At 41.4% G+C, this 14500-nt stretch overlaps 2 protein-coding genes across 2 annotated transcripts in view; both read left to right on the top strand.

The window, feature by feature from the left end:
* Nlrp14 (NLR family pyrin domain containing 14) overlaps window positions 1–430 on the top strand; it is a 29330-nt gene extending 28900 nt beyond the window's left edge. Inside the window, exon 11 of the mRNA XM_047517934.1 lies at window positions 295–430. Coding sequence (XP_047373890.1) covers window positions 295–430 — 136 coding nt within the window. The remainder of the gene's footprint in view (window positions 1–294) is intronic.
* A 10916-nt stretch (window positions 431–11346) lies between these two features.
* Rbmxl2 (RBMX like 2) lies at window positions 11347–12504 on the top strand. Its single transcript, XM_047515729.1, has one exon. The coding sequence runs from the start codon at window positions 11347–11349 to the stop codon at window positions 12502–12504; it is 1158 nt and encodes a 385-aa protein (XP_047371685.1).
* The last annotated feature ends 1996 nt before the right edge of the window (window positions 12505–14500 follow it).

The raw sequence follows: 14500 nt of genomic DNA, 5'->3' as shown, positions 1-14500 counted from the left end.
TTTTAGAATTCTAATTAGTTATAAATGACAGTAGAATACATTTATGCACTTCGATGTATCATACATAAATGGGGTATAATTTAGAAAAGGCTCTTGCTACATTTAATTTTACTTTGACTACTGTATCTCCTTTACTGCATCTCTATGTTCCCTTTCCCATCCATGCTCATATTCTCTATGTTGATAGACAGGTTTTGTTTTGTTTTTGTCTTTTTACTGAAATCCTTCACAGAGGAAGTGGAAGGCTATAGGAAAATTGAGCTCAGGAAAAGAGATATCACCTTGTTTTCTCAGGTTATGCAAAGAGGCATTTGATGAGGAAGCCCAGAAGCTGCTAGAAGCGGTTGGAGTAAGCAATCCACATTTAGTCATTAAGCCCTATTGTTATGATCGTAATGAAGAAGATGGGTCCCGGTGGTGGTGTTCCTGATTTGAAGACCCTGACAGTACTTGAACAAATAAAAATTAAAAGCTAACACTTCAGAATGACAGAGACTTTGGTTCTTAGCGTGAGATAATATCTGCAGAGAGATACTGCAGGTGACATGTTAGATACTGATTAGTCACTTCTCTGTAAAAACATTGGTTCTGCTTGACACAAGGATTTATAGAGACTAAATAAAATGAAAAACAAAAGCTGTCTGAAAAGTATAACTTGTTTTTAAATGGATTCAAAACTTAAGAACTCAGGTAGGAGAAGACTAGAAATGACTTGAGGCTGGGACCAGAGAATTTTTTTTAATTTAAATTTTATTTTTATTTTTACAGACTGGATTTTGATTCATTGTACACAAATGGGGGTGCAACTTTTCATTTATAAGGTTGTACACAATGTAGATTCACACCATTCATGTAATCATACAGATACATAGGGTAATATTGTCTCATTCCACTCTCGTCCCCTCCCGCCCCATTTTCCTCTACACCATTCAAAGTTCCTTCATTCTTCTCTTCCTGCCCCCACCCCCCATTGTGTATCGTCATCCACTTATCAGAGAAAACATTTGGCCTTTTTCACTTAGCTTGATATTTTCCAACTTTATCCATTTACCAGCAAATGCCATAATTTTATTCTTCTTTATGGCTAACATTCCATTGTGTATATATACTGCAGTTTCTTTATCCATTCATCAATTGAAGGGCATCTCGGTTGGTTCCACAATCTAGCTATTGTGAATTGAGCTGCTGTGAACATTGATGTGGCTGCATCACTGTAGTGTGCTGATTTTAAGTCCTTTGTGTATAAACTGAGGAGTGGGATAACTGGGTCAAATGGTGGGTCCATTCCAAGTTTTCTGAGGAATCTCCACACTGCTTTCCAGAGTGGCAGCACCAATTTGCAACTCCACCAGCAATGTATGAGTGTGCCTTTTTCCCCACATCCACGCCAACACTTATTATTGCTTGTGTTCTTGATAATAGCCATTCTAATTAGAGTTAGATGAAATCTTAGTGTGGTTTTAATTTACATTTCTCTAATTATTAGAGATGATGAGCACTTTTTCATATATTTGTTGATTGTCGTTTTTATATATTTGGTGATCTATATATCTTCTGTGAAGCGTCTGCCCAGTTCCTTAGCCCATTTATTGATTGGGTTCTTTGTATTTTTGGTGTGAAGTTTTGTAAGTTCTTTATAAACTTTGGAGATGAGTGCTCTCTCTGAAGTGTGTGTGGAAAAGATTTTCTCCCACTCTGTAGGCTCTCTGTTCACATTACTGATTGTTTCCCTTGCTGAGAAAAAGTTTTTTAGTTTGAATCTATCCCATTTATTGATTCTTGCTTTTATTTCTTGCGCTATGGGGGTCTTGTTAAGGAAATCTGAGACCAGAGATTTTTAAGTGCTTTCTTAGGATTTCTTAGGTAGGGGTTCAGGAATTAAAAGGGTCAGGCATGGTGCTGGGGTTGTGGCTTAGTGGTAGAGTGCTTGCCTGGCGTGTGTGAGGCACTGGGTTCCATTTTCAGCACCACATATAAGTAAATGAATAAAATAAAGGTCTGTCAACATCTAAAAACATGTTAAAAATAAAAGGGTCAGGCATAAGTTGTCAGTTCTCTTAAAAGCTATGCCTATAGCATAGGGGAGTTATAGCCCCCCTATGCTGGAGTGGTAGCTCAGTGGTAAAGCACTTGCCTAGCATGTGTGAGGCTCTGGGTTTGACCCACAGCACAGAAAGAAGAAAAGCCAAGTAGGCCCAGCCTGACATAAAGTCTGTTCTGTCATTTACCATTGATGAAAACAGGCCAGCCAGATTTAAGGGCAACCAATTATGGATGGGAGTAGAGTCAAAAGAATTTGCTTTCCTTATTCCACTCAAAATTCCATCAATTTTTTTTTCCTCCCTATTAACTGGTTGTAAGGGGAAAGCAAATTATTCTTTTACACAGTCAGTACTCTCTGGTCACCAAAATGTGGGTCTTTCCTACACCAAACAACTTTCTGACACTAGCAGGATGACCTTTCTGTTCAGTTCTGACCTTATCTACCTGATACAGTATCAGATCCCACAGGTTAAAGCTCAGTCCTACAGGACTCCCCTCCCCCGCCCACCACTTCAGGTAGCAATTGCAGCACATCAGGGTCCCAACAATCCCTCCTTGGGTTTGATAATTTGAAAAATGGCTGAGAGAACTCAGAAAAATGTTAATCCATTTATTATAAATGCACATTAAAAAGGATACAATGAATAACTGGATGAAACACATACATAGGATGAGGTTTGGAAGTCTTCTGTCCCAGTGAACATGGGGTGTGCTAACCTTTTAGCATGAGGTGATAAAAGCTATCATCACCTCCCCTTCCTAACAAAGCATCATGTCCTTCTTCAATTCCTCTCAGATTTAATTATTTCTGCATTGCCTCTGTCTCTCCTTTGAGAAAGTTCAATGGGGACAGGGACCATTGCTCTTTTGTTCATAATTGTATTTCTGGTTCACACCATAGTGCTTCGTTGTGGGCTCTTATTCAGTAATGTATGAACGAAAAAAGAAGAAAAACAAAACAAAACAAAAAACAAAAAACAAAAACAAAAACAAACAAACAAAAAAAAACGAATGGCTGGAAGCAAAAGTATCTAACTCTTCTGGAAACATTGTATTCCTTTTGAATCTCCCAGCAATTCCGTGAGGCAGGATATCTTCTCTCTGAATCCTGCTGCTTGGGAACACTGTCCTTAAACGCCCCGCTCTGGGGACTTAAGGAATTGCAGTCTTCGCATAGAGCACAAGTCTGAGGATTCTAACCAGGGAGCCCAGCGTTTCCAGTTACTTTTGAGATCTATTACTTTAGTTGGGCGAGGCAGATCAGCCCTCACGTTCCTGGAGGGGACGCCAGGGTCAGAGAGTTCATTCTGGGTGCTTGCAGTATAGGTAGAGTAGGAACTGAGGAGCTCTGCAGCTCTGCTCCGGGCCTTCTGTGGTTGCACTGCGGGCAGCCCGTTCAGGTTTGCTGGGAGAGGGCTCCGGGTCCTTCTCCCCAAGTCCCCTACCCTTTGTGGCCCTGAGTCGGGCGACGCAGAACCTGGCGGAGGTGCCACGGAGAAAACAATCCCAAGCTGGTTTCCATCGCCAGATAAAGCAGGACCCTGGAGAGCGCTCATGGGGCCGGGTCTACAGGCTTGCTTAATTGTGAATTCTTTGCCTGCTGGGGACAATTTCACTCAATGGAGCTGAGGTCCTAATCTCTGAAGCCATCATCCCCAAAACGGGAAGAAAGTGGATGCTTGGTATTAGTCATTGAAATAACAAATATATGTGAATTAAGGGAATATTTAAAGACAACTAGTCATTTAGGTTTGTGCTTGAATAAATGAGAAGGTGCCCCAGTGGTCGAAATTTAGAGACAAAGAATGGTGGTCGCCAGGGGCTGGGGAAGTGGGGAGTTGTTTAATGGACATACAGTTTCTGTTTTGAAAGGTAAAGAGTTCAACACTGTGGCTATACTTAACATTACTAGACTGTACACCAAAAAAAAGGGGGGGTTAAATTTTATATTTACCAATTTAAAAAAATTAAATTTAAAAAATAATGGGGTATGCCCAAATGCTCTCTCCACTGTCAAGAAACTTGTGACATAGTATAAAGCCCTGATAATGCTCTACTTATCTGGATGGTTGGATCAGAATTGGAAACACAGGGTTTCAGGCCACAGGCACTTCCTGCTGCTTCCAGGGAAATCCCTCTGACCTTCCAAATTGAAGGATGGGAGTCTTGTTCAGTTGTCCTACAGATTTCTACCCAGAGGAGATGGGGACCTGCAGGATTATTCTGTATGTTCTCCAACTCCTCGTTGTCTCTGGTCTCTGTAGAAACTTTTTATTTCTTGAAATGTGACTTCTATTCCTTGATGTAGACACATTTCTTCATCCTAGAGCTTCTAAGTCACAAATTCCCACCTAGGATTTTCCCTCCCATTAACTCTCTTGGAGGATACTGGGACTTGTGTGGCCAGTGAGAAACTCCATAGGAAATGTCTCCCTCTTTACCTGGTTCTTCCTTCTGTGATGCACTCTTCCTAGTTCACCAGTATTCACACCTTCACTCATCATTCTCATTACCATATTTTGCTGCCATTCTTTGTCATGGTCACCTAGGAGACAGTGCATAAACACACAAAATATTCATTTAATGTCTTTTTTTTTTTAAATCGATTGTTATTTTTCAAAATGAGTAGTTCAGATCATGAGTGTTGGAACTCATGAAAACTATGTATGTTAGAACCTCATTATTGTTGACCTGGTAACAGTGCAAGTAGCCCAAGGACAGCATTGGCAGCTGTATTCTGAAATGAGGGCAGTCTTGATGGTACTGAGCCTTTAATCTGTGGAGTCTGTTTCAACTCCTGGTTCTTAATGGCAGAATTAAATTGTACAATGCATGGTCAGTGTCAGAGAATTGAAAATTGTCATTGTAAAACCATATATTATCTCTTTTCAATTATTGTAATAGTCTCCAGGCCAAATACAAATTTAAAGATTTCCCACACCCCTTTCAAGTTCAATAATTCACTAGACCTACCCACAGAGTTTAGAAAAGTGCTATAATTACAGTTTGTTATAAAAAGATACAGATGAACAGCTGAAGAAGCAAATCGGGCAAGAAGTGGGTAAAGGGCACACACTTTCCAAATCCTCGTGGGGCACATCCCATCCTAGCACACCATGTGTTTTCCAACTTGGACTTTCCCTGAACCTTATTGTTCATAGGCTTGATTGACTAAATCATTGGCCTCTGGTGATTAAACTCAATCTCTAGTGCCTTTCTTTTTCCAAGTCAGGATAGGAGGAGGTGAAAATTTTAACAAGAATTATTTTCTCTGGCCACCAGCCCTCATCTAAAGTCACCTAAGGGCCCCACCATAGTCAACTCAAGAGCAAAACCGCATATGGTCAAAAAGGGCACATTTTGGATAACAAAAAGGTAGTTGTTTCTCTCAAAAAATCTCTAAGGGTTTTAGAAGTTCTATATCGGGAAAAAGAGCAAATAGATATACATCACAAGCTAACACACCTGGTCTTTAACCATGGATCCCTTGTAGCAAAAAGACCATACCTATCTGAGCAATGTTTGGAAGAGTCGGTGTGAGGTAGAGATTGGAGACTTTTAACTCAATTTTCTAATATATTTGACTACCAATTTCAGTATTATAATTTACCAACAATGCCAGAATAAGACAGCATTGCATTATGGTAGCTGTAACCTGAAAAATGAAAGTAGAAAGATACTGGCACATTACTAGAATGCCATTTAGTCATAAATAGTCTAATCAATTGTATGAAAACATCTCCCAGGATGAAGCCACTTTGGTTTGTAGACTTCCATTTGATACTGTGAGGTTCCAAAAATGAGTTGTCTCAGACTGCTTTACACTTTCAGGTATCTGGTATAATTGAATAAAAGGTAATATTTCCTGCTCCAAGCCTCCTTCAGAGTGTTTACTGTGTTTTTCCATTATATAACCCATTAACTCATTCCTTGATCCTCTTCCACTGTTCCTCCTCCTCTCCATTTATACCTCAAATTTCCCCCTTTTGGTAGGCACATGAGTCATGTTCAACTACTGTACTGGTCCAGATTCAGATACAAATAATAGTCTAGTGAGTGCCTCCCCCATTCGCATAGAATAGGGTTACATAGCTACAGAAATACTGGAAAATTTCCACTGTTAGTATAACTGCATTAACTGTTAATCCCAATTTTTCCAGATGGGGTGAAAACACAACCTGCCTTATCAGGCCACTAAGAATTCTGAAATTAAAACAGTTTCTTGTACAGGAATAATCCTTGCTTCCAACACTTCTAGTTGAATCCTTGGTTCTGTGACCATCAAACAAAGTTGGGGTGATGTAGAGAAGGAAGAAGTATAGTCCTCAGTTATGTCCCCTGTGGGAAAAACTGCATGGTCATATAAACATCTCCCATCCCTCTTCTGAGTATCTACCAGAAAAACAGAAGATTGTAGTGAGGATACTCCCTCAGCACTCCTACTATTGAGTGCAAGCATACACATGTGAGGGTGTGTAAGTCAGCCCCTCGTGCCCTTTTAGACAAGCAGTGTTTCAGTTGCCTGTTCTAATTCTCAGGAGGGTGTCTCTTTGCACATTGTTAAAATTATGGGTTGTGCCTTATGCTTTATTTGAAGAAACGTGACTTGGTGGTTCAAATTAGTGCAACATCTTCTGTTCCAGTTCTTTTACAGTTCTTTGAACATTTGCATTTATCATTGGGTAGGCAAAGCCCAGTCCACTCAGCACTTATCCCTGTCAAGACCTACTGGTAAGGGCTGGGAGTAAAGATCAGTGACAGAGCACTTGCCTAGCATATAGAGGACCTGGGTTTGATCCCCAGCATGACACATACAAATCCACACAACAAAATCAGTAGCCAAAATCAGTTCCACTTCCCAGCTATGTTCAGGGCCTTCTCCTAGGGAATCTGACATTGTCATCTGCATTTTGTTTCTTTTGTTGACATAACAGTTTTTGGCAGTATTTTTCTGCTGCAGGTACAAGAGAAGGATATCTAAATTCAGCCCATTTCTGCATTGCCCTACTCATGTGAGCCACTTCATGGGCCCAAATGGTCACTTCAAGTAAGCACACAGTGATATTCACTGGCAAATTCCAGTCACCTTCCAAACCTACAAGTAGGTTCCTCTGAAGGGCAGCCTTCTGTCTTATGTCCCAATCCGTACTCATTGTGAATGCCCATGAGATACAAAGGACTTGTCCAAATACTGTGCTATGAGACTGGACAAACTTGAGCCTGGCTTCCACCTATACGAGGCCTTGTCCTTACAAAGGTAACTTGGGTCCCTTTATTCCAGCTCAAGAAAATGCACATGCTGCCAAACCTCAAAATGTACTTTTCCTTACCCCATGTTGCCAAAGTAGTTTCAGTAATTTTCTCCCCGCCCCCCATATTTTTCCATATCCCTGTAGCCACTCTGTCCCTTTTTTGTTTCCCTTTTCACTTTCCCATAGTGCCTTTTTGTTCCCTCTGTTTTGCTTTTAAAAACTTTTAAAAGTAGACTTTAAAAATTTAAACTTCTTTGGAGTTCACATCGTTTATACTTAAATCTGTCTTGTCACTTTTAAGAAGTGTTGGATACTATTTCTCTTTGACAGTTCTATAGTGCTGGGACTCATTTCTGGGACAGAACACCACCAGATCCTTGGGTTTGACAGCTGGATGTCTGAGAGCCTTTTGTCTTCAGTTGGCATGCCCATTTGAGTATGTGGTGTGGAGTCTGACTCCTTATGCGGTGCTCCAAAGCACACTGAGAACAAGTTTTGGTTTTCAAAGTTTTGGGTGTACTCCGAGGATGGGATAAAGTCATAGGTTTGTTTGTAAGGTATAAGAATATGAGAACTTCACCCTGCCTCTCAAATTCCTGAAAACTATGTGCTTTGTTTGCCACTATGGCCTAATATTATCATTTTCTTTCTAAGAGATAACCATTTATACTAAAAACACTATTGAATTGCAGTGATCCCTTTGGGGCTCTTGGATTTTTCCCAAACTGGACTAAGAGGAGCCCTGGAATAAGAGGGCAAACATTTCAGACACACAGTGGTTCCCATACTTTGTCTGATATGAGGAAGCCTAGCTGGCTTGCAAGCTCAATACCCTGCACCTTTCCCCTCTGAGAAGGTTGAGGGAGTACTCAAGTTCTAACCCTCTATACTGGGTTGGTTCCTCAGGTGATCGGCTCCCTTCATGCAGAAGCAGGCTGCTGTGGTTTTCAGGGATTTGTTATGAGTAACAAAAGACATTCCTATTAGAAAACACAAAGGCTTATAGGAGCTCCATGCCAAGAAGCAGGTTTGACAGTTTGTATGAAGGTAGTAGCAGTGCAGAACCAGGAGAAAGGATTCCAGATGTATCTTTGGGACAAGGCTAAGAGCCAGGATTTGGGGATAGGCACTGTGGGAAATGGAAGAAGAAAGAATCACTCCCAAAAGTGTAAAGAGCTCCTACATTTATCAAAAGAGCAGAAAAAAAAAAAAAAGATGTGGAATAGTCGTGTAATGAGTACTAACAATATTGAGTAAAAAGCAGACTATGGGTTATATTGCATGGATGAATGTCCATATGATAAGTGACATAAGCAAAAATACAGAAGTTATTCGCTAGAATTACATTTATATAAAGTTTAAGAAGAGGCAAAACTAATTTGTGGTTGATGTAAGTCAGAACAGTGATTACCTCTGTGAGGAAAATTATTTTGACAAGGGCACAAGAGAACTCTACAGTGATGGAAATGTTATATATCTTGATGTAGGTTATGGTATTATAAAAAACAGTAAACAATATTTTATAAATAAATTTAGTGTACAAAATTAGCCCTAAATCATGAAAGGCAATCATTCAAAGCATTAAAATAGAAGGTATAACTTCTTCCACAGTAGAGGAAAAAGAAAGGAATAAAGACAAATCATTTGCTATGATAGAAGGAAAGAAAGATGGGAAAAAACAGGCAAGAAAAGTAGAAGACACAATAAATTGGCAGGAATAAGTCTAAAATTTACTGAAAGGTATAAATATCAGACAAGTATGAATAAGGAGGATCATTATATAATAGAAGGCATCACCAGAAATATATTAGCAATTCACAATTTTTATATACCTCAAAATTTAAATTACATGGAGCAAAAAATGCACATAAAAACAAATTGCCAAATTCAAATTATAGGAAATTTTAAAACAGTTCTTAGAGATTGGCAATTCAATTAAAAAAGAACAAGGAAGATTTAAACTTCACGATATAAAGATGTTCACCAATATTTACAGAATGTCTTATATATGAAACATTAAAATACACATCCACATTTACACATACCATATTAGGTCACAAAGTCTCAACAAGAAACAGAATGGACATAATATAGAGTATGTTAAAAATAACAAAGATGTTCATATGTTTGAAAACTTAAATTTAAAAATATTCTTCATAATTCATGGATCAAGGAAGAAGAAATGAAAATGAGAAAATGTTAGGAACTGAACAGGGAAAAAAACCCATGTATCACAGCTCAGGACATGCTGTTAACCAGCATGTAGAACTTTCAATTTTTGTTATAACAATTATAAGAAAAATTTTAAAACAATTTTAATGTGCTAAGTGCCCTACCTAAAAACAAAAGTAATACAAACTAAATTCAAAGAACATAGAAATAATAAAGACAATAGCACCAAATAAAACAGAGGATCAGCAAAGTTAAAAACTGGTTCTTTTTTTAAAAAAACAGGTTTATGAAACAAAATCCCAAAAAACTTTTAGCAGCACTGGTCCAGAATAAAAAAGGGTACAGCTATTGATACATTTGAAATTTGAAACAAAAATGGACTATGTTCTTAGAAAAGTGTATCTAACAAACTCAAGTCAAGATGAAAAAAAATTTTAAAAACCTGGATAGACTCAAAGCTAAAAGAAATTGACTAGTTGGGTAAATAGACTCAAAGTAGGTTGGATGGTCTTAAGCAAGTCTGTCCAGTATGGAAAGAAATATATATGCAAATTCCCTTTATGCTTAGACATGTGACCTTTCTAAAAAAAAAATGAGCAAGCTAAATTCATCAATTTTTAGAAAATGAATACATCCCAACACAGGTAGGGTTACCTTGAAATACAATGTTTCAGTAATAAAAATCTGTTACACATAATACGAAGTGATTCATTTAACATTAAATCTCATTCGTGCATGCTAAAAAAAAACCCTTAAAACCTTAAAGCATTTCAGTTAAAGTTGGAAATATCATAAAAATGCCTGCTTTCACTGTTCCAACTTCAGTAATTGCCATAAATCAGTATAACATATGAACACATGTATGTGTACACACAGATATAAACTTATTAACTCTTCACTATAACAGACTTTGAAAATCCATTACCACTTTTTGAACTAACAGCCTCAAACACAAAGAAGACCTGAGTTGAGATTATTTCAAGCAAAGACATGCTCGTCATTTGACTTTCACACTTATGTCACACTTATTCAAACTTCAATTGTATAACTTGTTTTAATGTTAAGTCTTGCTTTGCTGAGGTGTGCCACCTCTACCCAGGTGAAGCAGCGAAGGTTTCTGTTACACACAGACAAGCTCACGTGCTACTTTCAGGAAGCGTCCAAGGTGCAAGGGGGCTAGTGTCCAAGTGCTCGGTGTTTTTATTTTGTTCTAAAGACGACTTTCTGTGTTATAAATGTACTTTAAGGGGCAGTCTGAATACAACATTACCATGAATCCTTTAAAGGCTGAAAAATTGAAGAAGGTACAGAAGAAAAACAAAATGGTGCACCCAAAGAATGACTCCCTCTCCTTCCGGTTCCACCAACCAACACCACTCTCCACGTCTTCTCGTCCCCTCCAACAAGTGAAAAAAATACTTATGAACAGTATTTTTATAATTATTTCATTTTCCATTTTTTTCCTGTTTGAAAATGGTTTGGGTAACAATTGGAATGCATTACAATGCTCATAAAAATGGGCAAAAATTTTCCATCTAGTGGCTTTTCATTACCCGCAGCGCGTTCAGGAGTGAATTACAGACTTAGTTAAACCTGGGTGGAGTTAGTGGTTCAAGTAAAAGAAACCCCCGACCGACTTTCCCCACAGCAGGCTGAGCTGCGGGGTCAAGCGGCCAATCACAATCAGTGGGAGCCACCGGCTGCGGAGCAGACCCAGGGCGCCGTCGGAGCGTTCCGCCTGCGCACCCGGGCAGCCGCGGTTCCGGACTCGCCGACGCGCCGCCCGACCGGTAGGAGCCGCCGTAGAAGAGCGGGTCCACAGGCCGCGTCGGCACCGCCCCTTCGCTTCCCACCGCCACTGACCGCACCACCCGCCGACATGGTTGAAGCAGATCGCCCGGGAAAGCTTTTCATTGGGGGGCTAAACCCCGAAACCGACGAGAAAGCCCTCGAAGCCGCGTTTGGCAAGTATGGCCGCATCATCGAGGTCCTGTTGATGAAAGACCGAGAAACCACCAAGTCGAGGGGCTTCGCGTTCGTCACCTTCGAAAGCCCCGCAGACGCCAAGGCCGCCGCCAGAGACATGAACGGCAAGTCCCTGGATGGTAAGGCCATCAAGGTGGCCCAGGCCACCAAACCGGCGTTTGAGAGTAGCCGGCGGGGCCCGCCGCCGCCCCGCAGCCGCGGTCGTCCGAGGGGCCTGCGCGGCACCCGCGGCGGCGGCCCGCGGCGACCCCTCTCCCGGGGCGGGTCCGCCGACGACGGCGGCTATGCGGGGGATTTCGATCTGCAGCCCACCAGGGCCCCAATGCCCCTGAAGCGCGGGCCGCCGCCGCCGCGCAGGGCCGGGCCTCCGCCCAAGAGGGCCGCCCCGTCGGGCCCGGCGCGCAGCGGCGGCGGAATGCGCGGGCGGCCCTCGGCCGCGCGTGGCCGAGACGGATATGCAGGCCCGCCGCGCCGGGAGCCGCCGCCCCCGCGCCGCGACCCCTACCTGGGCCCGCGGGAGGAGGGCTACTCGCCCCGAGACAGCTACTCGAGCCGAGACTACCCAAGCGCCCGCGACCCCCGGGATTTTGCCCCCTCGCCCAGAGAGTACACCTACCGCGACTATGGCCACTCCAGTGCCCGGGACGACTGTTCGTCGAGAGGCTACTGCGACCGCGACGGCTACGGGGGGCGCGACCGTGACTACGCGGATCATCCGAGCGGAGGCTCCTACCGAGACCCCTTCGAGAGCTACGGGGATGCCCGGGGCCCGCCGCCATCTTATGGTGGAGGTCGCTACGAAGAGTACCGTGGCTGCTCGCCCGACGGCTACGGCGGCGGCCGCGACGGCTACGGCGGCGGCCGCAGCGACCGCTATTCTGGAGGCCGAGACCGGGTGGGCAGGCCGGATCGCGGGCTGCCCCCGTCCATGGAGAGGGGCTGTCCCCCGCCGCGTGATTCCTACAGCCGGTCAGGCCGCAGGGCGCCCCCCAGGGGCGGAGGCCGCCTGGGAAGCCGCTCCGAGAGAGGGGGAGGCCGCAGCAGATACTAAGCTCCAACAGACTTGGGCCCGAAAAGCGTTTTCCAGAAAAGAAGAACCAGTTCTGTGGTAACTACCCCAGGACTAGAACAAAGAAGAGTTGTTTTTACTGTTTAAGAATTTCCTGTTAACTTCCTCTCCATTTTTGTGCTTTGGGAGGAAAAAGTTAAAACTCGTTTGATTTCGTTTGGAATTGTTAAAAGTTTCTTGCAACAAGCTCATGTTAAAAGTATGACTTGAACCCGAGTACTAGTCTTCTTATATTTTGAAGTAAAAATTCTAAAGGCTCCTTCCGTTCTAAATTTTCCTGATAAATAAGGCAAACAGTTTTAAGATCTTTAACATCTGCTTACCTAAAATGGAAAATGGATCGTTCTGTCCATTCAAACCAACTAGATTTTGGGGAGAAGATGGGGAGGGATTGGGATATGCTACTCGACTTCAGGGTGTCTTCCACACTGAATCTCAGTGTTCCCAGTATTAAAAACAAACCAGCAACAACAAAAATCACTTAGATCAGATGTTTACGTAAAGAAAGTTGTGTTCACTCAGTATAAAAAAGCAGATGGATAATGCTGATCTGGCTATATGTTGCCTTTTTTGCCTTTTCTTTGGGGAGCTGCAGAATGTCCTGCCCCTCACTCCCCAAAATAATATTCATGTTTTGAAGAACGATGGAATACTAAATTAAAAATTTGGTCAATCAACCATAAAGCTGGAAAAAAAAAATCCAAAACATCAATTGATAGCATTCATTTTTACCACTAACAAATTATTAAGAAACAAATAGAAAATATACCAGTGGTGGATTTGGGGATCATAATGACTTCCTAACTCCAAGCTTCTGATTCTGGTGAAAAGAATGGGGCTTCTTTCCTTAGGGGTATAGGAAACTAATGTGAGCAACTTCTCAGGAGCCAAGAGTTTGGCATTTCAACCTCTGAGGATCTCAAACTGGTATGAAGGGTCAGGATATCCCTGTCCACTAATGGCAAGGGGTTGGGTTGAGTGTTCCTTACTCTTAAGGTGGAGAGAAGGGCTTGAGCAGAGGAAGATCAGAGAGGCTTCCTACAACATGCTTCAGGAGACACATAACAGTCTTTTCATCCCAGGGTTAGGGCAAGAAATATCTTTTCCATTCAGCATCTGTGGAATTCCCCTGAAAGGTATAGAACCCATGTTCAGTGTAATTGCTGGAAGAAAGAGATGAACACCTGAACAACAAAAATGTTTAAAGAGATCTGAATGCAGCACACTCACATACATAATTCTAAAACATGGTTTCTCAACAAAATAGCAGGTGAATTAAAGGATAGGCCACACTAATGGCCCAGAAGATCAAATGCAAGAAAGAGATTTAAAAAAAAAAAATCCAGGAATTAATCTAGCAAAAATGCTTAAGACCGCTATGGAAAAATTGTTAATCTTTATTAAAGGACATAAAAGAAAAAACTAAGTGGAGATTGATATGTTCATGGTTGGGACAATTTTATCAAAACTATTCTCAACCTCAAATTTGGAACATCAATGCAACTTCAAATGAAGTCACAACATAATTTTTTCTCATATAACTCCCCTTTTCTCTTTCCTAATAGTACTATTTATTGTTGATCAATGATGGAATATTAAAGATTTGATAAACCAATCACAAACAAAAATTAATAGCTTCATTTTACCACCAACAAAATAAACAGGTATTGTTTTAAAAGACACTAATGGGAAATATAGCTAATCCTAAAATTTGCATGGTGGAATAAAGAGCAAGAAGAACCAAAGCAATTCTGAGAAACAATTAGGAAAATCTCACCCTATCAGATATCAAGACTTACTACAAAACTCTAGTATTTTAGTCTGTATGACATCAACAGACCAGGATAGACCAGTAGACTAACATAGCCTAGAAAAAAACCCACTTGTAGATGAAAGCATGTTATGACAGATAGCTTTAAAAAATGGTGAAAGAATGGACCTTTAAAAATGACTGTCTGCAAAAAGATTGAGATTCTTT

Source organism: Sciurus carolinensis, chromosome 11, assembly GCF_902686445.1.
Source record: "Sciurus carolinensis chromosome 11, mSciCar1.2, whole genome shotgun sequence".
Taxonomy (NCBI): Eukaryota; Metazoa; Chordata; class Mammalia; order Rodentia; family Sciuridae; genus Sciurus; species Sciurus carolinensis.
Note: the sequence above shows the minus strand (reverse complement) of the source record. Positions and strands in the feature narration are given on the sequence as shown.

Bases quoted from the DNA above. Each gene is read 5' to 3' on its own strand.
- Rbmxl2 (XM_047515729.1), top strand. From the start codon at position 11,347: ATGGTTGAAGCAGATCGCCCGGGAAAGCTTTTCATTGGGGGGCTAAAC.